General features: G+C 35.5%; 1 protein-coding gene across 5 annotated transcripts in view; it reads right to left on the reverse strand.

Annotated features, from left to right (window-relative positions):
• The window catches only part of pbx1a (pre-B-cell leukemia homeobox 1a), a 133126-nt gene extending 115494 nt beyond the window's left edge, over window positions 1-17632 (reverse strand). For 3 of the 5 annotated variants that reach the window (XM_087239973.1, XM_087239972.1, XM_087239974.1), the window contains exons 1-2: window positions 17011-17632; window positions 15077-15150 (exon numbers count right to left, since the gene is read on the reverse strand). In XM_087239973.1, coding sequence (XP_087096099.1) covers window positions 15077-15150; window positions 17011-17198 — 262 coding nt within the window. In that variant the 5' untranslated portion in view covers window positions 17199-17632. 5 annotated transcript variants of the gene reach the window in all.
• Window positions 17633-22315: the final 4683 nt, after the last annotated feature.

Consider the following 22315-nt stretch of genomic DNA (forward strand, 5'->3'; position numbering starts at 1 on the left):
TTCTTATGTGAATTCAGCTCAAGTGTGTATTTGACAATGTGAAAATTTACTACTTTAAGTGTGGCCACTCTAAGGGTGTGTTTACACCACTGTGTTTTGTCCCAACATGGCATTTTCACGATACACCAGACTCACAATTCGATAAAATTCATGATACTAACCTCACGATAAGATTTAGTCACGACTTTTTAACAAAATAATTTGAGACAAATTTAAGGTGAAGAGCCTTTATTTATTATTATTTTTTTTCTTGAATACTGCACATTTTTTATTATTTTACGCATAAGCTGAAATGAAAGTATGGAAAATAAAGTTGCAGGGGTTAATTTGCTATTTAGTTTCATTATATTTTTATTGAGGCATTTATTTTTATGCTCTTAGTGAAATAACATTCAAACCCCTAGCATCATTCAAGTTGGAGGCTAGTCAGAACTATGTTTTTAGATCGTGGTTGTAAGTTGACCAACATTTTTAAAATGTATTTTTCAGCAAACAAAACATCATAAAAAAAGCTCATAACACTATTGATGAGACAATCATGATTAGTCTATTTAATTTCCTTTGCTTCTCTGTCTGTGTACTGTTACGGTATATCGGTTCAGTATGTTCACTACGTTACATAACTGCCCAGTGGTCATGTCTTTCTTGTTTTAAACTATTCTGCATGTAGCGTGTCACACTGCAGCATTGCGTGTGGTAACGTTCACTTACTCAAGCATTCTCAGTAGCCACAAATGTACTCTGCCACCTCACCTCTTGCCCGCCACTGATGTGGAGGTAAAGGCTGATTTTTACTTCTGCGTCAAGCGCACTATATGCTAAAATGCAGCCTACACATGGTCACATAGTCCTTACCATGGTGGTCAGCAACACTGACGCGCACCCCTTAAAAAAATTAACTACATGTCGCAACGACACATAGCACAAGCTCTGTGATTGGTCAGCTTGGTATTGCTGATGAGTGTGGATAGGACTGAGAGTCACGCAAGCCCAATGGACCGAGTGTGGAGTGTCGTGAAGGAGCTCTAGATGGAAATTATAGTTTGTGTTTACCTCATGATTAAAGTTTTTGTCTGCTGATTCCCGCCTAAAATGAGCGAGCTTGAGCCACCTTTACATTAAGGTAAACAAAACACCAGCAGAAACTCACAGAGGAACATAAACATCTACTGCCAGCTAGCGTTTTGGAAGTGTTGTTGCAGAGAAACAAAAACAAAGTGCAGAAGTATAAATGTACGGCTACACAGGAGTATCAGGCGTAACACAAATTTGCGCCAAAACACAGCGACCCCTTTGTTAAAAAAATGTACAGTGATTCATTCAACATTTCTACCGATCTGAATTGTTACATATTTTCGATGAATCGATTTTCAACTATCGCACAGTCAATCATTACATGCCTGAGATACATACATATATATACATTCATTCATTTTCTGCTTAGTCCCTTCATTAATCTGAGATCACCACAGCGGAATGAACTGCCAACATATCCAGCATATGTTTTACACATCGGATGCCTTTCCAGCTGCAACCCATCACTGGGAAACATTTATACATTCTCATTCATACATACACTACAGACAATTTACCATACCCCATTCATCTATACCACATTTTTGGACTTGTGGGGGAAACCAGAGCACCCGGAGGAAATCCATGCCAACACGGGGAAGACATGCAAAACAGAAACGCCGAGGATCGAACCAGTGACCTTCTTGCTGTGAGGCAAATGTGCTTACCACTGTGTCACCTGTCAGCTCATTAAATATAAATATATAATTAAAATTTTAGGTGTATTCAGAACAGAACAAAAATACAAAATGTAGAAAAATAAAAAGTAACTTTATTTAGAAGTGTGTAAACTCTAATGCTGGGTTCACATCAAATGTGAATTTGAGTATCTGCATGAGTAGACAAAGTCAACGCAAATGTGTGAATAGAGGCAAATTTCTATCCGGCAGTGAAAATGATTCAGAATCTTCTATGAAAGTTAAAAAATTTTAACGTGAGCAGAAAATTTGCATAGCAAAAACCATCCCACAAGTAATCAGAGGAAGTGGCACAATGCTTCACCTCTTGTGTAAACACAGCATAAGACTAATATTTATATTAGTTTAATTTAGTTTTAACACAGCATTTCAAATGTAAACAATCCTCATCTACACTGGTGTTTCTACCAGCTGATGTTTCAGTAAAGATCCCCATTTATCGAACTTAAGACTCTAATGCAAGCAATACAATTTAATTGCAAAACACTTCCATACCACAATTCCATACTGTGGTGTTATAAAACATGTCAAACGAGTTGACAAGGCAATGCTGTGAGGTTCGGTTGAGGCATTGTGTTTGACTGACCAATGACAGTCAGGGAATATCTGGGAAACCTGTTTAAAAGCAGTGATTGTGTTTTTCATTTTGTTTGCTGAGGTACAGTAGCAAGAAAAGGACAGACAAATGCTTACTTAAGGTAATATAAAAAAAAAAACAGTGTTAATTTTCTGAAGTAATATACAACAAAGTAAGAATAGTTATACATTAAGAATTGTTAATACAATTGATGTGTCAATTGATAAGTCTCTCAGAAAAGCAAAACATAATGTATACTTATAGTTTCTTGCAGTTTTATATTCACAGACAGGTTCATGTGAAAATATGATTATTTGTGCAGATTTATTCCAAAATTTGCCAAATTCCAAGACATTCCATGTATCTCAGCTAGCTAAGTCTGGTTTTAAGACTGACTTCTGCGTTGCAGAAATAACGGTTTGCCAACGAAAACAAACATACATTTTCATGAGACTTCCTTTCGTGAAGGACATATCCTGAAAATGTCCAAATCTTATTAAAAATTATTAGCAAGTCACTTAACCAGACGTAAATTCTATTTAAATCCAGATCCAGACCTAAAAGTATGTTATCCGCCTTTAAAGTGTTGCCAATCAGATACGCACATTTCTGAGGACGCTGGCTTAATTCATCACTCCTCTCCTTCACACTCACAGAGAGAAAATATGTACACTCATGTATGTGTTCGCGAAGGGGGGTTACGCCGGCTCATAGCCAGCCCTTTTGTTTCTCACGGCAGCGCCAGCTTCATTAGCATAAATTAGAATATTTCACGGCAAGAGAGCGACTCATAGCTACGCGTTACCTCCACATAACGGCGCACACAGGCTCGTCGCCCGCTGTACCGTCAAACCCTCCTGCTGATTAAAGAGAGTGGAGGGCATCTTTAGCACAGCCGCACCACGCCAACAGCATTACATTCATCTGCATTAGAAACATTCATTACACGCTAAAGCACTCCAGCAACACGAACACCCACTATATCACATCATTAGCTTAAAGTGTATGGAATGAATATGAAGATGCACTTCCCCGTTGAGTATGTTCCCTCAAGTAAAAAACCTAAGACGTGGCTGAGGCAACACAATAATTGCACAGTGAAATCTAACAAAGGTAGAAGATATCAGTGTCATTTTATTACTCTAATATGCGCTCCGTGAAATGAAAACGTGTCATTTTGGGATGAAAACACAGAGTCGGGTAACACACACACACAAGAGCAGGCAAGGGGGTGCTCAATCCCTCCCCGAACACAGGATACGACAGCGAATAAATGTTGATCAGTGTTGATTCTGTCCAATGAGCGCGTGTCGACTGACAGTGTTCCTAAGCTGCGGCGAAAGGCAGCCATTAATCTTGGTCTGGTTTAAGTAGCATATATTAATTTGTGTCATTTTTACTAAGTCGAGACAGGAAGGGGCGCTCGCCGGTCCGTGTTTGACTGCTCGCAGCAGAGGAGAAAGGGGGGGCCTGATGGCTGTGGGGGATATACGGGGGTCTTTTATGTATTGCGCCGCAGCCGCCGTCGTCAAAATCAAACAGCAGGATGCTGGAGAACGCCAATCGCCGGCCTTTGAATTAAGCTAAATGAACTCCTGGGGTGTTGGTATGGCAACCGTAGCTGGAAACGGCAACGCCTTGTACACTTAAAGGCACGTAGGAAAGTGAATGAATTGAAATGTGTTTGTAACGATGAGTTTTGTTTTTTTTGGTGGCAGTAATATGGATCAAACCATTGACTGAGGGGCTGAGACTGACTCCACAGAGACAATAATAACATCTGCAAAGCCTTTTACTGTAATTCTCTTCTTTTGTTTTTTTTTTTTTACAAACTGCACCACACACTAATACTGGACAACAAAAAAGAGCTCCGTCGCATCTCCAAGCAAATTTCCTCGCTAAAGCAATTTTTAATCCAATAAGTGAGTAGATGTTTTGGCTGTAATGGCTCTGAATATGATATCTGTCGGACAACTATGGACAAAAGCTCGGTTTGCAGAATGGCTGGCACTGATGCTGCAGATATCCAAAACTGGCCATGCTTTTATGCACTTTAGATGCATTCAAATCTTTTGAGAGGAAATATTAAATGACCATTACGGAGATCACCGTAAAACAAACAGCGACAAGCAGTCCGTATTGATATCTGATTTGTGCAAAAATGAGAACCGGAATATCAGCTTTACACTGATGCGTTCAGTTTAACGTTTTTTTGGTTAGTCTAAATAAAACCACAGTTCCAACCAAAGTCTGTGATTTCAACAAGTAGGCCTAAATATGTGACCAAGGACCACAAAACCAGTCATAAGTGTGATTGATTTTTTATTTTTTTTTTAAAGGGCATCTATGAAGAAAATCAACATTTGTAAGCTGTTTGGACAGAACTGTCTTTAGATATGTAGTGTGTCCACTGTCATATAGAAGTAATAAAAAGCCAACAAGTGTCTTTTTTAAAATTTCTTGACGGTAAAATAGGACCCAAATCCCAGTGATTTTGAGGCCCACCACAACGTGATGTATGTGTGGTTGTACCCGCCCACCGAACTGATAGACTGGTTCCATGTTTCAATAATAGCATGCTCACACAGGTCCACAGAACACAGTTTTTTTGCAAATACAATGGGTTTAAAGTATTTGTTACAACTCTCTATGATTTGTATAAGTTTAAAATGCTGTAAAACAGAGCATGTTTGTAATAATGACAGTAAAATCCCTATCTAATTCTTAACTGCTATAATCACCATGGCCGCACACAAATGGCATTTGTGTGAGACCTATCATTTCAGAAAGGCTTGAATAAACTCCACCACAAATACAGGAAATAAATTTACTTGATATTTTTGACTAGTGAGCTGTATTTCAGCTTCATCCGAGTCTGTTTCTGTCACTGTGCTGCTTATCTGATGCAACGCATGATAAGAAGCAGACACACACAAAGGAGCGGTGTGGAGAAGGAGCTCATTTGCATTTAAAGCCACAGGTTATGAAAAAAATCTACAATGTATTCAGACACCAAAATGGGCAGATTGTGGAGACTATGGTACATTATCTGAGGGTGTTTTGAACTGACACTTTACAGATACATTCTGGAGAAACCAAAGACTTATCTTACATCTTGTAAAAGGGGTAAAGTAGGTGCCCTTTAAATCGAGATTTAAACGTAGCCTAATAGCTATACAAATAAGCTTTCCATTGATGTATGCCTCGTTCAGATATACAATATTTATTTGAGGTACGACTGATTTTCACTTTGATGAAAATCTGGAATCTGAGGATTAAAATACTGAGAAAATCCCATTTAAACTTGTCTAAATAAAGCATTATGCAGAGTAATAATAAAAAATTGAGTTTTTAAATATTTACAGTAAAGGGCTGTGTATGCATGGGACCATAACCAGTTTCAAGGGTTTACCGCAGTTTGGAAAAGTCAAGGTTTTAAAACCACTAAAATCCTAAGGTATTTGTAAGAGTTTTTATGTAGTTTTTCTTAAATGTGTTGTAAAGAAATATGTGTCTTTGAAACGAATGAAGAGAGCGGAAGTCAATGATTTTAATTATTTAGCCTGACAGGTTTATAGTTCCACAATATTATATATTTGTCCTTTTTTTATTTTTTTTTTTTAACCAGTCATTTAAAAAGAGCAGATTTTAGGACAGTGATCACAGTACTGTAAAACCATGATATTTTTATCCAAGGTTATCATACCATCAGAAACGTATACTGACCCATGCCTAATGCAGTGTATTATTTACTTAATATTAGTTAGTAAATACTAGTTTTGGCATAAAACTAAAATCTATAACTTTGACCCACATAATGTATTGTTGGCTATGGCCAATATTAATTTATATGTTGATTTACATGACCGCTCAGTCATAATATTAACATTGGCAATTAACTTTGTGCCAAACATCTATCCTAAGATTTAAATGAAAAGTTCTTTTGCCACCAAAAGAAAAACTTCATAAAATAGTCTCTATAAATGTATCTGTTGTATAAAAAATTAAGAAATAAAAAATCTTTAATCAAAAAGAAGTTTAACCAAAACGTAACAAGATAACAGGGATTAAAAATATAATTCCTGCTGCACCCGCGCTCTCTCAACCCAAAAAATAAACACAAACACAAACCACTGAGAATTACCAAGAAAATATGATTTACTCACAGAAAATAAGGTGCAAAATAACATCAGGAGGGGTTCAGCCAAAATAAATGACAACAAACCAAGCTAAATTAGAGCAAACTTCCCTGAAAAATAAAGAAGCATATAAATTACAGAAAACTTACATCCCTACTAACAACACAGGAGTGAATGAATAATACATAGAAATAGAAATAATAAATAATTATAATAAAATAATAAATAAAAGGCAATTATAAACAGAAGGCCTCAAACCTCCCTACCATGCTTCAAGCTAGAGAGGGAGACAGAAAACCAGGTTTCTCCGGTTAGAATGTACAACTTCACATCAGCATCTCACAACACACCATATAAGATATCAGCAACAATAACTCCTTTTTATTGTTCAAACAACATCTCCACAAAGAATAACGAGTGGGGAAATCGAGAAAGAGGGGGAGCAAAAATAAAAGCTCAGATGTTTAATATGTCCAAAAGGTATTAACATAAACATGAGTATAATAAAAAAAAAAAAAATAAAAAAAAAACTTTGTTGTTCATTCGTTTTCTTTTCGGTTTAGTCCCTTTTATTAATCTGGGGTCGCCACAGCAGAATGAACCAGCAACTTAGAATGAACAGCCAACCCAGCACATGTTTTATGCAACAGAGGCCCTTACAGCTGCAACCTATAACTGGGAAACATCCACACACACTCATTCACACACACATACGGCTTACCCAATTCACCTATACCACATCTCCTTGAACTTTAGGGGGAAAATGGAGCACCCGGAGGAAGAACAGCAAAGGAGGAGAACATGCAAACTCCAAACAGAAACGTCAACGGACCCATAATGAAGTACTTATAAATAACAATAATTACAAATTATCATTACATATCTTTATTTTTTATTTTGTTTAGTATTATCATTCATTTCTAGTATAGTTGGGTCAAAGAAGAGGCTGAAGAGTTTGTTTAGCCCAAAAAAAGAAAAAGTTTTGGTGCTTTAAATCAGCTTAACAATTCCAATACTGATACAAAACTCACATAATTTGGTGGCAATTGCACAGCAATCGACAACAAAAGCTGCACTTCTTATCAGAAAACCCATTAACAGATTCCAAATCATGTTGCCTTACATTACGACTAAATCTAGGAAGATTTGTTTTGCACAAACTGGAGCGCTGATGTGATTTAATTCATATGTTGTGATGCATTTCATAATGCAAAGAAGGGGGGAATTACTGCGCATTGCTTTAGGTTTTAATCCTAAAGCAACGTGTAATAATATTACCCTAATGTCATCAGCCAAGCCTCTAATGTGCAACAGTTTCAAACAAGTCCACTTTAACCTTAAGCCATGTCAATAATTATTCCATAAAATGAGGGTTTGGGTTCCTCCATTGACCGTCCGCAAGAGGAAAACACCTCCCACACACAAAAAAAGCGCTTCTTCACTATTCACACGGGCAACCTGTTATCAGAGCTAATTAGAGACTCCCACCTCCGTTATACATTTCTGTAATTAGGCTCTTAAAACATGATTAACATGTCTCAATTACGCCAGTCATCATTTGCATAATTTATAAGGAGCTCTAATTGCGAGTGAGTTTAGACTTGAAGCTGGGTAATAACAGAAACACACAGGAAACATTATGCCGCTACTGAGGCATGTCCGTTCCAACGGCCCTAAGTATGATTAGCAATCACGTTCCAAATAAAACAGGGGGAGGAAAGACTCCCCTTCATGTTGCTGCAGCTAACACAATATTTCTCCACAATTCAACACGACGCTCGTTAGATATGGTGCCAGCTTAAAATTACGTGGCATAAACAAATGAGTTAAGAAATGAAGCCCAAACGATATTATGTTTCGAGCACTGCTAGCGCTACAATAAAGCTAAAACAACACTGCGAGTGAATATGTGACGATTAGCAGAACAATACATCAAAATACAGCCCTCACAATGTGTGGTGTGTTTACAAGAGTTTTTTATCTCATATAGGTTATATTAATACAGGAAAGAAGGGGCTTTATTTAAAGTTGAAATATATTTAGTGGAAATCTGGCTGCTGAATCTTGTTAAGGGTAATTCATCAGGATGTTGAGACCCGTGTGTGGCGTATATGAGGATCTGTCACTGGTTTGACATGGGATACAAGCAAGGACATGCTTGTTAGTGTGGGCACATGTCACGTTAGATGATAGCACTGGATCAAATTGTGGTTTTAGCATTGTGCACATGCAAAGATGTGCATTTAGTCAAATTACATCTAGCTTGAAGTCTTCGTGAAAGTTTTTTTTTTTTTTTCATCTAAAAGTGTGAACTGCTGCACCATACTGTCATCATTTTTTTTTAATAATTCAAATTGTATTTATTTAATAAAAACAAATTAATAACATTTCATTTTCAAAGGGGGGCTATATATATATATATATATATATATATATATATATATATATATATATATATATATATATATATATATATATATATATATATATATATATATATATATATATATTTATATATATATATATATAATTATTATTATTATTATTATTATTATTATTATTATTATTATTATTATTATTAGCCCACCTTTGAATTTTTTTTCTTTTTTAAATATTTCTCAAATGATGTTTAACAGAGCAAGGAAATTTTCACAGTGTGTGTATTAATGTTTTTTTTCGTCTGGAGAAAGTCTTATTTGTTTTATTTCGGCTAGATTAAAAGCAGTTTTACATTTTTCAAACACCATTTTAAGGAAAAAATTATTAGCCTCTTTAAACTATTTTTTTTTCTGATAGTCTACAGAACAAACCATCGTCATACAATAACTTGCCTAATTACCCTAACCTGCCTAGTTAACCTAATTAACCTAGTTAAGCCTTTAAAAGTCACTTTAAGCTGTAAAGAAGTGTCTTGAAAAATATCTAGTTAAATATTATTTACTGTCATCAAGGCAAAGATAAAATAAATTAGTTATTAGAAATGAGTTATTAAAACTATTATGTTTATTTTTGTTTAACGGAGAGAAGATTTCTTCAACACATTTCTAAACATAATAGTTTCAATAACTCATTTCTAATAACTTCTAATAACATTTATTTTACTGTTTAATTTACTTGTGCGAGCCAGTGTATAACCAAATACAAACTGTGCATTCAGTTTTACAGACACCTACAAACACCTTTTTTAAAAGAAATATTTTTTAAGAGTTCACACTTAGCTGATGATTGATAATAAGGCTTGTTTGGCATGCTGTCCCGAGAGAGAGCCCTGAGCTTACGAGATTCTCGAGCCCTGGGCTCTCTCCCGTTTGTAGGGTGAGAGGGAGTTTAAGATCAGTTAAATCTCTATGAACTCCCCTCGGCTTATTTGTAGCTAAATGACTGATATGGATGACTAAGGAGAGGTGTACTCACTAAGAGCTTGACTATGGTATCAATTTTGTGTGTTCAATTTACTAAGGGTGCGTGTTATTTGGACTGTGGGAAGAAACCAGAGAACAGTGCTGTGTGAGGCAACAGTGCTAATCACTGGGCCGCCAAGTCACCCATCTAGAAAGGAGGGAGAGTAGGGGTGGGTGGGGTTGATTCTTTAAGAAAACATACTAAGATAAGAAACTCTGGTTACATGGTACATTATAATGAGTAAGAAATCATCCAATTAGATAATCGATCATGCGGGAACAGCTGAGAACAGCACATGATCCTCTCGAAATTAGTTTATAAATAAACTTCACTTTGTAAACACCTACACTGTCTGTTGGTGCTCTAGATTTGCTAGTTTCACACTGATGAATAAATATTTTTGGTGCAAACATCCATTCACAATGGTATGAACCATATTAGGGGTGGTCAAATGTATAATAAAGTTATCTATTATTTTAATTATTAATATTAATTTGTATACAGATCAGAGCAAACTATTTCCTAACTATTACAGGGCTAACCCCCAAACATCTTGTTCTGATGTCCTTCAGGGGGATCAAGCATTAATTAGGGGGGTCAGACCCCTTAAATCCCCACTGTAATTCGCACTCTGTACATAACCTTTAATGATTTAGCTTAATGTTATATAATAATGATATCATTATCAAATACAATCCAGAACATATTAAAATATATCACTTTTTGTTAATTATGCAAACTCCACTATATATACATTTTTAGAAAAATAAGTTACATAAAAGCTACAGTACACCACAGCGATGTATTCATTAAACTTAAAGGTGATCTAAACATTTTAACATTGAACTAATACAGTCTTTTCCTTTCTGCTGCATGGGAAAATCGTTTTTCACTGACCCTCTACAGTTCAGCGAGTTCAACTTAAGTTTAAGTTTATTTAACAAACGTCTGTTCACGATCGGGTAGTGTATGTCCAAGAGTAACAGGCCTGATGAAAGCCCCAAGGGTAAAAACATGACTGAAACCCGATACCAACAAACATCAAACTTAATGTCCATTCCGCACACATCCATCTATATGTGCCAGTCACCAATTTTAAACACACACACACTCACACACACACTCACACAGTGGCCTTGCATTGAGCATGCAGCAAACTACACGAGGCTATACGAACGCTTTAAATAATCTGAAACACTTGCGGCGCTAAAACAGCCTTGTTTAAAAGCCCCCTCCCCGCATTGCATCCTGTTCCATGAGCCGCAATACTTGTTTATACTCGCACGCCAGCCTGTGTCGTGTTAGTCGGTCAGGCCCTGTGTAAAAATACACAGCGAGGTCAGAAGTTCAGGCCAGCTCTGTCTGCTGCTGGCACACCGTACTGCCCCGCTTGTCAGCTGCTTGCCAGAGGAGGGCACATCACCACGCCGTCGTCCCGCATGGCTGTCAACACGCCACGCAACACGTGCTGCGCACCGGGCAAACTCACTGCCACGTCAATCTAGGCGAGCTGACCCGCAGGTTACCAAGAATTACAGGAGCCGTGTCATTTGGTGCTCTCTCAACACGTCTGCAGATGAAATATATTAGCAGAGCAAAAATTTATAGTTCATGTTGAAGAAACTTAATAGGAATTACGAGCTGCGTTTAAAGCAGGTGACAACGCGTTGATCAAAACATTAAAGATTCCTGTAAATCAAGGTTATTGTGAGCAGAAAAAGTGTATTTCTTTCAAAACACAGAGCCACTGTTTCATGACCTCCACAGTCTGTTATGAAAGCCAAGACGCAGCACGCTACGCCATTTCAACAAAACAGACCTGCTACGGATTTAATAACCTCGCTTTTCTGGAATCCACCTGGGACTCAGTGGCTGCAACAATGTAAAAGTGTGAACAAGGCTGAGTCTTTATTAAAAAAAACAGAAAAATTAAAAAGGGCCTGGCCAAAAAAAAAAAAAAAAATGGTGGCTGCTCTCGTTTGAGCGCTCAGCACATTTGCAGTAAATGTCACGGCGGAGGTTTGAGCCATTTTCTCGGTGGCGGCGGTGGATTTTTAGTGGTGTCTGTCTGTGCAGTGTGAAATTACACCCTCGCATTAAAAAGAGACAGAAGTGAACCGAGGTACAGCTCACGGCTAATTCTGCAGGAGAGTGAACGGAAGGGGGGGTTTAATGTACAAGGACCTTTCAAATCAACCGTCGGGGCTTGAGTTCATTTATTTTCAAACCATGTTGCCGACAGCGTTTTCAGCAGTATAAAAACTGACACCTAAAAACAGACTCTATTTGCTTTCTATTTTCAGAGTGTTTTCTTAAGTCACAGTCAGGCTACTATCAATAGCATCCACTTAAAAAGCATCAAAAATCCTTTTTTCCCTCTGTCAATTCCCAAGCTAGGGCTCATAAAACTGCAAAAATAGTTTGCAAATGTTTGTGGCTGAATGTTTGATGGTGCATATAAAACAAATTACATTTGGGTCAAAGATGAGAGGCAGCATTTTGGTGTCTGCATCAAATTAAATGTACAAAAGTCAATTTATATACACAGAAAGCAAAGTAAAGCATCTGCTATACATATTTTTTTTGGTATATACAGTTGAAGTCAGAATGATTGAACCTCCTTTAAATTATTTTTCTCTTTTTAAATACTTCCCAAATGATGTTTAACAGAGCAAGACAATTTCTACAGTATGTCTGATAATATATATATATTTTTTCTTTTGGAGAAAGTCTTGTTTGTTTTATTTCGGCTAGAATAAAAAAACATTTTAAGGTTAAAACTATGAAAAAAAAAAAAGTCAATAGTCTACAGAACAAACCGTCGTTATACAATAACTTTCCTAATTACCCTAATCTGCCTAGTTAACCTAATTAACCTAGTTAAGTCTTTAAATGTCAATTTAAGCTAAATAAAAGAGTCTTGAAAAATATCTAGTCAAATATGATTTTCTGTCATCATAGCAAAGATAACACAAATCAGTTATTAAAAATGAGTTATTAAAACTATTATGGTTTAATGGTTTAATAACTATTATGGTTAGAAATGTGTTGAAAAAGTCTTCTCTCTGTTATACAGAAATTAGGGGAAAAATAAAGGGGGGTTAATAATACTGACTTCAACTGTAAATCATTGTCACAATGAAATATTGTGTGTCTTCATTAAATCATGGTAAAATGTATGGAAGTCATAGTTGAGTTGAAAAAAAACTTAAGCAGTTCTAATGTACTAGAAATAAAATTAAATCTGTAAAGATCTGCAGCCAATCTCCAATAATTTTCATCTTTGACCCATTTATACATAATATCAAGCACAAAAAGTCCTATTCTGCTTGACAAGACTCCTTCCTTTCCTTCGCTTCTTTCAACAAATGGAAAGCCCTAACTTTTTCAGGTTTTCAGCCCGAAAAGAAAACAAACCAGAAATCAGCTAATGTTAATTTGTCATAGGAACGCAGATCAAATGCAAGTAGGTTTGATTCTGATGATCCGCTGCTCCTAATGAAGTCCTGAGAGAAAAGAAGCAACCACGTCATAACCGAGGAAGTTCACACGAGACAAAAACAACACCAGGGCTGCGTTCAACTACAAACAAAAGCTCAACATGAGGTGCTTGTGTGTGTGTGTGTGTGTGTGTGTGTGTGTGTGTGTGTGTGTGTGTGTGTGTGTGTGTGTGTGTGTGTTTAGGGGAAAAAGAATCTAATACAAAGTAGGCAAAACAAACAAACAAGCAACTAATTCACGCACAGGATTCGAACTCAATAAAAAAGTACCATCTTCAACATCTAACACAGCCTATTTGGGTTTATCTCTCCAGTCTAAAACCCCGCAGGTTCCCATTTGCCAGGAACTGTGGGAAGAGAAGCAGGAGCAAAAAGCCAGGAAGAGGTCCAAGTCACTTTGTTCTTCATCTTGGAAACGAACTTTGAGTGAACCCCGGGTGACGCCAAGCAGTTCAAAAGAGCTAGGCATAACTCTTTCCCTCCTCGGAGAACCTTGCTAAACAAGAGGAGGAAAAAAGCAAAGCTAGTGCCATGAGGCTCCTGTGATCGCTGACACGGTGGCCCTGCAAAGCCTCTTCATTCGCTCAGAGTTGCACTGAGGAGGGGGAACTTCTCCACAGCACTGCTGCTTTCAGACAGTGTGGCAGAAAGCCAGCTTCAGCTTCCATGTAATGAAATCTTTGTAAATTACACTTTGGGGCTAATTAGTAGGAAGATGCGGCTGCTTTTTTTTTTTTTTTTTTTGACATTTGTTGTTGTTTCTCGTTATAGCAATCTACCTTGAAAACCTTCACTCAGGGACGATCGCATAATCAAAACAGCATGTTCATTTCGCCCTAATGAATAGCGCTTCTGGTGGACTTTTAAACTGCTATTAAAGCACTTTGCTTGAGCAGCTACAATTCTAAAACTACAAAATGCATACATTAACAATTTACAATCGGCAACTCACTGTACAGGGCAGCAAAAATAATATCAATAAACAAATAAAGGTAAAATGTTGAGTAAAAATGTAATATATTACAATCTTAAGTTTTAAAATAATTAACTTAATGTATTGCATAGTTACTTATTATAGAAAGCAATGTGAATATATTTATTGATTTATTTATTTATTCAGTGTAAGCTAGACATAAAATTGTAATATTACATGTGTACCCAAAACTGTCACACTAAAGTTAAGCATATTAAAAGAAGGATGCGTGACTTCTAAAGTTAACACTCAAAATCTCAATTTAATGAGTAGAGCGGTCATATTTTTTAACCTAATATTTCTATACTAAACCTAATCAGTCACGCTCAATCAGTATATGATACAATGCAATGTAAAATGCTGCATTAAGTAATGCACTTCAGCTCTGATGCACAAATTATAACCCTAGCACACAAAATAATAATAATAGCTATCTATTTGAGGAATCTAAATGCAGAATAAATCACAACAGGAATTGTTCTGTTATTACTGTAATATCAGAACTTTGACAAGGTGCAGTCTTGACTCTAACTACAAATTCTCCTCTATCTAAATATCTAATAACACAGATTCTCACAAGACACGCAATATATCACTGTATTAAAGAGCTGTGTAGCACAAAAAAAAATCAATATTTCAATATCCCGCTTAATGTGATAACTGGATTTAAACAAAGCAAAGTTCTGTTCTCATTGTGAGAGAGGAAAACCCACCTGTTTTTTCTTTTATTTCACACAGGACGTTGAACAGAGCCGGCTTCATTCTGTGACAATTCAGCGCATGCTTCCTAAAAACACAAACAGAAAATAAATACTACGCCGTCACTGTGCATGAACTGTCAGAGCTGTCAAAACACAGACATTAGGCTTAGAAGGAATGTCTGCTATGTCTGATGGAAATGCGTTTTGGAGTATTTTAAAAAATGGTATTTGATAGAAGACAGCTGACAAATGCCTCTAAATTGTGTAGCACTTTTTGGAAGTGATGCATGTGTTAAATGAGCAAAAAAATAACTGTCAGGATGTTTCAAATGAATCTTAGATGGCAGAATGAATGAAGTAGACTGAAATATGGAATTAGCATTGTATACTCATGGGATGAGAAAATAGAACAACAAATAATGACATCATTAGATATTAAAACATTGTTTCATTTCAATATAAGAGGGGACTGAAGAAAATAGCAAAGTAAAATAATTATTACACATCTTATTTAAAATAAAAAGCTACTTAATTTTAAATAAAAAATATAATAATAATAATAATAATAGTAATAATAATAATTTTACATATTAAAGTAAATATTAAGCTATATACAATAATTGCATTACAGTAAAGAGTTAAATGAATTTGACTCCAAAGTGAACTCACTTTTAAACACCATGAATTGCTCATCTAAAGTGACTAGCAATCTTTAAGGAAAATAAAATAAAAAATACAATAAAATATTATAAAAATAAAAAAATAAAAAATGTAAAAGTATTAAACCATATATAATCATAAGCATGGATTGAAGTTGACTGCAAATTACATTAATACCAAATATTTGTTGACTAAATTGGTAAATAAAAAAGAAGAAAGCTAATAAATAAACATTAAACCCCAATTATAAAATAAAGTTAAATTACTTCCTTTAAATAAATAAATTATATATATATATATATATATATATATATATATATATATATATATATATATATATATATATATATACATATTATTTTATTAATTAATATAGAATCATAAATATAAATAACATAGCTGCTTAAGATATTCATTCAAGATATCAGATATTAATTTAAGGTGGCAATCAATCATTCATCAGAAGTAAAATATTAATAAAAAAAATAGCCACAGATATTATTGACATCAGTACAAGAGTGTCAAATGCAATTTAGACATTCACATGTAGTTTTTATTAATGTATTTTTATTTTATTTAATTATTATTATTATTATTATTATTATTATTACTATTATTTTGCAGGTTCAAGTATTATTTGAAAACTGAAATGTTTGCATTTATCTCAGTCTTTTAAAAACACCTGTGTTGACAGTTGCTAATTAAGGCTAACGGTCAGGTGAATTATTTCTTGTCAACACTTCATCAGACTGTCTAATTGCTTTTAAATGCTACAAGTAGATACGTTACTCTAAAGAAAGTATTTTACGGCGTCCCTTCTGTACACAATCAAGCTATACGTAAACACTGCACAGTTATGGACTTTCTGACGATTAATAATTTGTAAGTATCCAAAAATCATTACCATTTATTCCCTGGCTTAAACATAAGGTGCTTGCAGTCCAATAAATAAATAAACTAGGACTGAATCCACCCGCAACATGTAGTAAGTCTATATGGCACCGAATCAATGCGCTTTTCTCATTTGTAACCTGCGAGATCCAGAGCAATTGGAAATCGAAACGATGCATCTGGGAGGAAGAAGAAGAAGAGCACATAATGTGCACAAAGGCGCACGGGAAAAGCATATTTCTTGTGCAAAATTGATAAAAGTTTGAAAAAAGACGCAAAAAGAAAAGTCGGTGCGCATTGGGGTGGCGCGTAAAAATATAACCCAGCTGACTTGCTAACACTGTCCACGAAGTTAATAAAGCTAAGACAGCATGCATAAGATCTCGGAAACATACCTGGCCTGCGCCTCGTCCAGACTTTGGTCGGTTATGGTCATGATTTGCTGTAATATGTTTCCAATGTCCTGTTTTCTTCCCTCGTCGTCCGCTCCTCCCGTGCCATCCTGCATATGCTGCGCCAAGCCGGGGTGTCCGGCCATGCCCACCCCGTGAGAAGAGTGCATCAACCGGGGCTGGTCATCCATCCTCGCCGCTGTTTTGGAGACTCTAGTGACTTTTCAGATTTCGCCTGGGAGAAAGGAAATTCCTTCGGCAAACTCTCTCCGTCACTCCCCCCTTTTTTGCTTTCTGGGTGTCTGAAGCGCGCTTACAACATGGAGAGAGGGAGACAGGGGAGAAAAGGCAATGCTCCCTCTCGCACAGCTGGTTTGGGTGAAATCTGATCTGGAGAGCTGCTTTAGGATCAAGCCACTCCTGCTCTTGCCACCAAAGCCAAGACAACAGAGCCCAACTTTGTCTAAGGGCTGCTGTAATCGTGCGTAATCTGCGACTCTGCCGCGTAACTCCTTGTTTCCTTTGACAGCTTTACGACTCAAACAGCTTTGAGACGTGCTTTGAAGGCGTTAAACGTGGGGAGAGAAGTGCTTTTGTTTCGCACAGGTCTGCTGGCAACACTGACACATAGCGGAGGGCTCCGCCCACCAACACTGGCACACAGCGCTCGCGCGCCGCCCCTCGAACGTGGTTGGACGAGAGCATAATTGTGGCCCCGCCTCGCTTCTTCCACGAAACGTCAATCATATTTCTGAAGAAGGTGGGTCGTCGTAATAAGCTTTAAGATGTGGCGTTAGCGCCCGAACTGGACAGGGTGGTAACACGGTGATGGATAGAGGTTGAACTTGAAAATAAATAATGCTGCTTGGCGTTAAGCCTCTGTGTCCGCTATTCCCCCCACTGTCAAGCAGGACGAGACCTCCATATTATCTCATACTGTGGTCAGTAAAGATCTGTTTTTTTTTTTTTTTTTTTTTAATGAATATATTTTTTATTTATTTCTTTGGCATTTATGACAAACATTTGAAGGGTTCGATGTGTTTCATGCAGAGTTGTCAGCCATAAATCAAAGTCAAAATGTCTTGATTTATATGTGAACCTGGACATGGCTGCTGTAAATATCCAGACAACTCCATATAAGATATATGGTGATGCACAGAACATTTATAGCACCTATATAATATTATGCACAAGTAATTATTGACAATAATGCATGTAAACACACCCATCTTAAGCACCTTTTTATTATTTTTAACTTGCAATGTGCTTACACAAATTCTGCACGTTCAGCTGAAATCAGAATTATTAACCCCCCTTTGAATTATTATTATTATTATTATTATAGTTGTTGTTATTTTTATACTTCCCAAATGATGTTTAACAGAGCAAGGACAATTTCACAGTATGTCTGATAATATTTTTACTTCGAGAAAGTCTTATTTGTTTATCTTTTTAATTAAAAAAAAAAAAACATTTTAAGGTAAATATATTTTTTGATAGTCTACAGAACAAACCATCTTTATACAGTTACTTGCCTAATTACCCCAACCTACCTTGTTAACCTAAAGTTAAGCTATAGAAATGTCTTGAAAAATATCTAGTAAAATATTATTTACTGTCATTATGGCAAATATAAAATACAGAAATGAGTTATTAAAACTAGTATGTTTAGAGAGTATGTGTTGAAAAAATCTCTGTTAAACAGAAATTGGGGGGGGAAATAAACAGGGGGGGGGGTGATAATTCAGGGGTTTTAATAATTCTGGCTTCAACTTTAGTTTAGAAAGTTAGGGATTATTATAAGTGTTGATGAAGACAATAAACAGATTCAAACATATTAAGTTAATGAGGAAAAATAATTATAGGTCATTATTGTTTGATCATCTTAATTCCCCTTTGAAAAAAATGACTAGTAGAAGATAAATACTGGCTGGAATTTAAAAATGCATGGGTTCATTTTATTCTAAAGTATATTTAATGCACTGATGACAATCTATGTTCGACTATTTTGTGTCAAAATTAAGAGACAAAGAAACAAATGTGTTTTTTGAATGTGTCAAATAAGCTTTATGTCAATAAAATGTTGAATTATGTGTTGAATATTAATTTATTGTATATATAATGTTTTGACACACACTTAAGTCAAATTGAAACAACACTTTGGCATGTGCTTATTAAAAATGTATAAATGAATAAATGGCATTTGCTTATATTTTAAATGATTAACAACTTCTTGCTGACAAATTGTATAATGGGATTAAGGACTGCACAATATAAAGACTTAAATATTCAGTGCTCAGCATAAGTTCAGTCATTTTTAAATTCATGTTTTAATGGGAAGCTTTGCAATATAATATTTTTGATATACATTAGATTAATAAGTACTGAAGCCAAGTCTGGAGCTTAACTAACCAAATAACTTGCTATAACAGTCCAAAAACTAGTACACCAAAATCTATATGTTATAGAAAAATATTAAATACAAATTTAAAAAGAGGAAACATAAAGAGAAACAAAAACATATAATTTTTTTGTTGAAATTTTGTTGGTTGTATTATTATTATTTATTTTTAAAAATATTTCGCTTGAATTTAATTGTATTATCTTTCAATTTCTACATATGTTTGGTGACTAAAATATTATTTTAATAAATATATCTGTTTTATAACTGCTTTGTTTAAATATACTAAAATACATTGTCTATATTCATTGAGAAATGGATACAAATCTTCATTTTCAAAATGAGGTGTACTCAGTTATGCTGAGCCCTGTATACATTTTTAGGTCTGCATTTTGTTATATATACTATTGTTACTCTGATTACTGGATGCATTCTTAAAATGTTTGGTACAAACAATAAAATTAAATGGTTACAGGACAAATTCTGATGTAACAAAACATAATCTAAGGTGTATTGCAGTATATATATGACTCTTCTTTTCAATTCTTGAAACCCCCTTTGCATCTCTGACCTCTTTATATATATATTTCATTCCATATTCATTTCCTGTAAGACCTTCATATAATGTTGCTGAAAGACACCATGGTCACTCAATGTGTCTCGGAAAAATGATCAGACAGGCAGTTTGCTGAGCCATGTGGTCTATTTAACGGTATTAAATTCACTTGCTATTGACACGGAGCTCAAAATGTGGCAGAAATGTCACGCTCTGGCTGCAGGTGCCGGGAAAAGGACCAATAAAGAGAGTGTTAAAGAGGCCGTTTCTGATGCCTGAGTACCCATCACTGGAGCAAATATTCCAGAAGCACCACTCCAACTATTCATGCCATGTCTCTTCCCCGTGCTCAACATATGAGCTGTGTCGCCTTTCATTATGTTCCTTATGAGAAACGACACCACTTTAACCTGTCCTACTTAGGAGGCGCCTGCTGACATATACTGGTCGTATAGGTAATATCACAACTTTTTATTGGATAGAATATCATCAATTTTAGGCAGGTAAAAAGATATGTGAGGAATAATGTGAATATCATTCATTGCGATATGACTTTATATTCAGAGCTCAGGTAATAAATTCAGCTCTGTTTTGATTGGACAGGGATGAATGGTTTATTTAACCAAATATCCTTACCCAAAAAAGATTTAAAAGAAGAGGTAAATTTTAAATAATTGAAAACTATAAATGTAATTTATAAGACTCATTAGGTTTGCTGTCTAAAATAGCAATAACAAAACAGATTTCATTACAAAGATTTAAATAACTAAATGTATTTCATGGGGTGGGGTTTTCCCCAATTTTTTGTTTAACGGAGAGCAGATTTTTTCAACACATTTCTAAACACAATAGTTTTAATAACTCATTTCTAAACTGATTTATTTTATCTTTGCCATTATGACAGTAAATAATATTTGACTAGATATTTTTCAAGATTCTTCTATAGAGCCTAAATGACATTTAAAGGCTTAACTAGGTTAATTAGGTTAACTAGGCAGATTAGGCTAATCATTTTGACCTAAAAATTGTTTTTAAAAAAATAAAAACTGCTTTAATTCTAGCCGAAATAAAACAAGTGAGACTTTCTCCAGAAGAAAAAAAAAATATCAGACATAAAATGTTCTCTGTTAAACATCATTTAGGAAAATGTAAAAAAAAAAAAAAAAGAAAAAAAATAATTTGGGAAAATATAAAAAAAAAAAGAAAAGAAAAGGGGGGGGCTAATAATTCTTACTTCAACTGTACATGGTCAAACTAGTGTGCAGCTTCAGTAAAACTAATACTAAAGTTGTTTTAAATTTGGTTTAGTAATTTGGGCTCAAACAAATATCTTTGCATTTTTTTCAGTCATTTATGTTTAATTGATTGACTATATAAAAATCTGTGGATATTATTAATGCATTTATCGGGTACAATTGCTACTTTTTACTGTCATTCAATGTGTCACTTTAACTGAGCATGGGCAGCGTTGTAAAAGTAGACCCAGCGCCAAAATGATTATGACACCACTGTTTCAGCACTGCTCAAGCTCCACATTGGCACGCTACTTCTGCATGGGATATGAAAGCTCTAATGCCAAGTTCAGACTGCATGATTTTTAAAGTAGCTGCATCACGGATGTTTTCACACTGCATGACTATCTGGGTTAGTGTTCTGTCGGTGATGTGTTTACACTGTAGGATGGATCGGCGACAGGAGAGTTCACACTGCATGACTTTAAAATAGGGAGAATCACAGACAACTTTCCAAACTACGTCTCACAACCAAACAAATGTGAGAAGAGGCATGCAAACAACGCAGATCACGTAATATATATTTCGTTATTAGCTACATAATGGAAAAGGAAGGCTTAAGCTTTTGAAACTTGTATTGCTTATCTGGCTTTTGAAGGGAAATAACAATTTCTGCTCAACTTTTTTTCACTTTTTGACCTGATTGTGATATTGGTCAGATGACACGTCATATAGATACGGGTGCTCCTGCCAAATTTACACTGGTTTTTCCTTAATTTCTTGGGTTCAAATAAACTGAAAATAAATTCTTTTAACTTCTCCCTCAACCTTACTGGACTGCAGGTACCATACTAGTGAATGCTGCTCTCTCATTGGCTGTAGGTGATCACTGATGTTATTTTCAATCAGAAAACATTTCACACGGCATGATTTGAATCGCCGACAGCTTCAGATATTTAGCACCCCAAATATCTTGCGGATGTCAGCAACTCATCTACGATTCTCTCATATCGCATCTTTGATAGTTCATACTGTGTGATTGTTATTCACCTGAACTAGCACAGATTTGCCTGTGATTTCAGACATTTGTCGGCAATTTCTCAAAACCTGTCGGTGAGT

This window comes from Danio rerio, chromosome 2 (assembly GCF_052040795.2).
Source record: "Danio rerio strain M-AB ecotype USA chromosome 2, GRCz13ab, whole genome shotgun sequence".
Classification (NCBI taxonomy): Eukaryota; Metazoa; Chordata; class Actinopteri; order Cypriniformes; family Danionidae; genus Danio; species Danio rerio.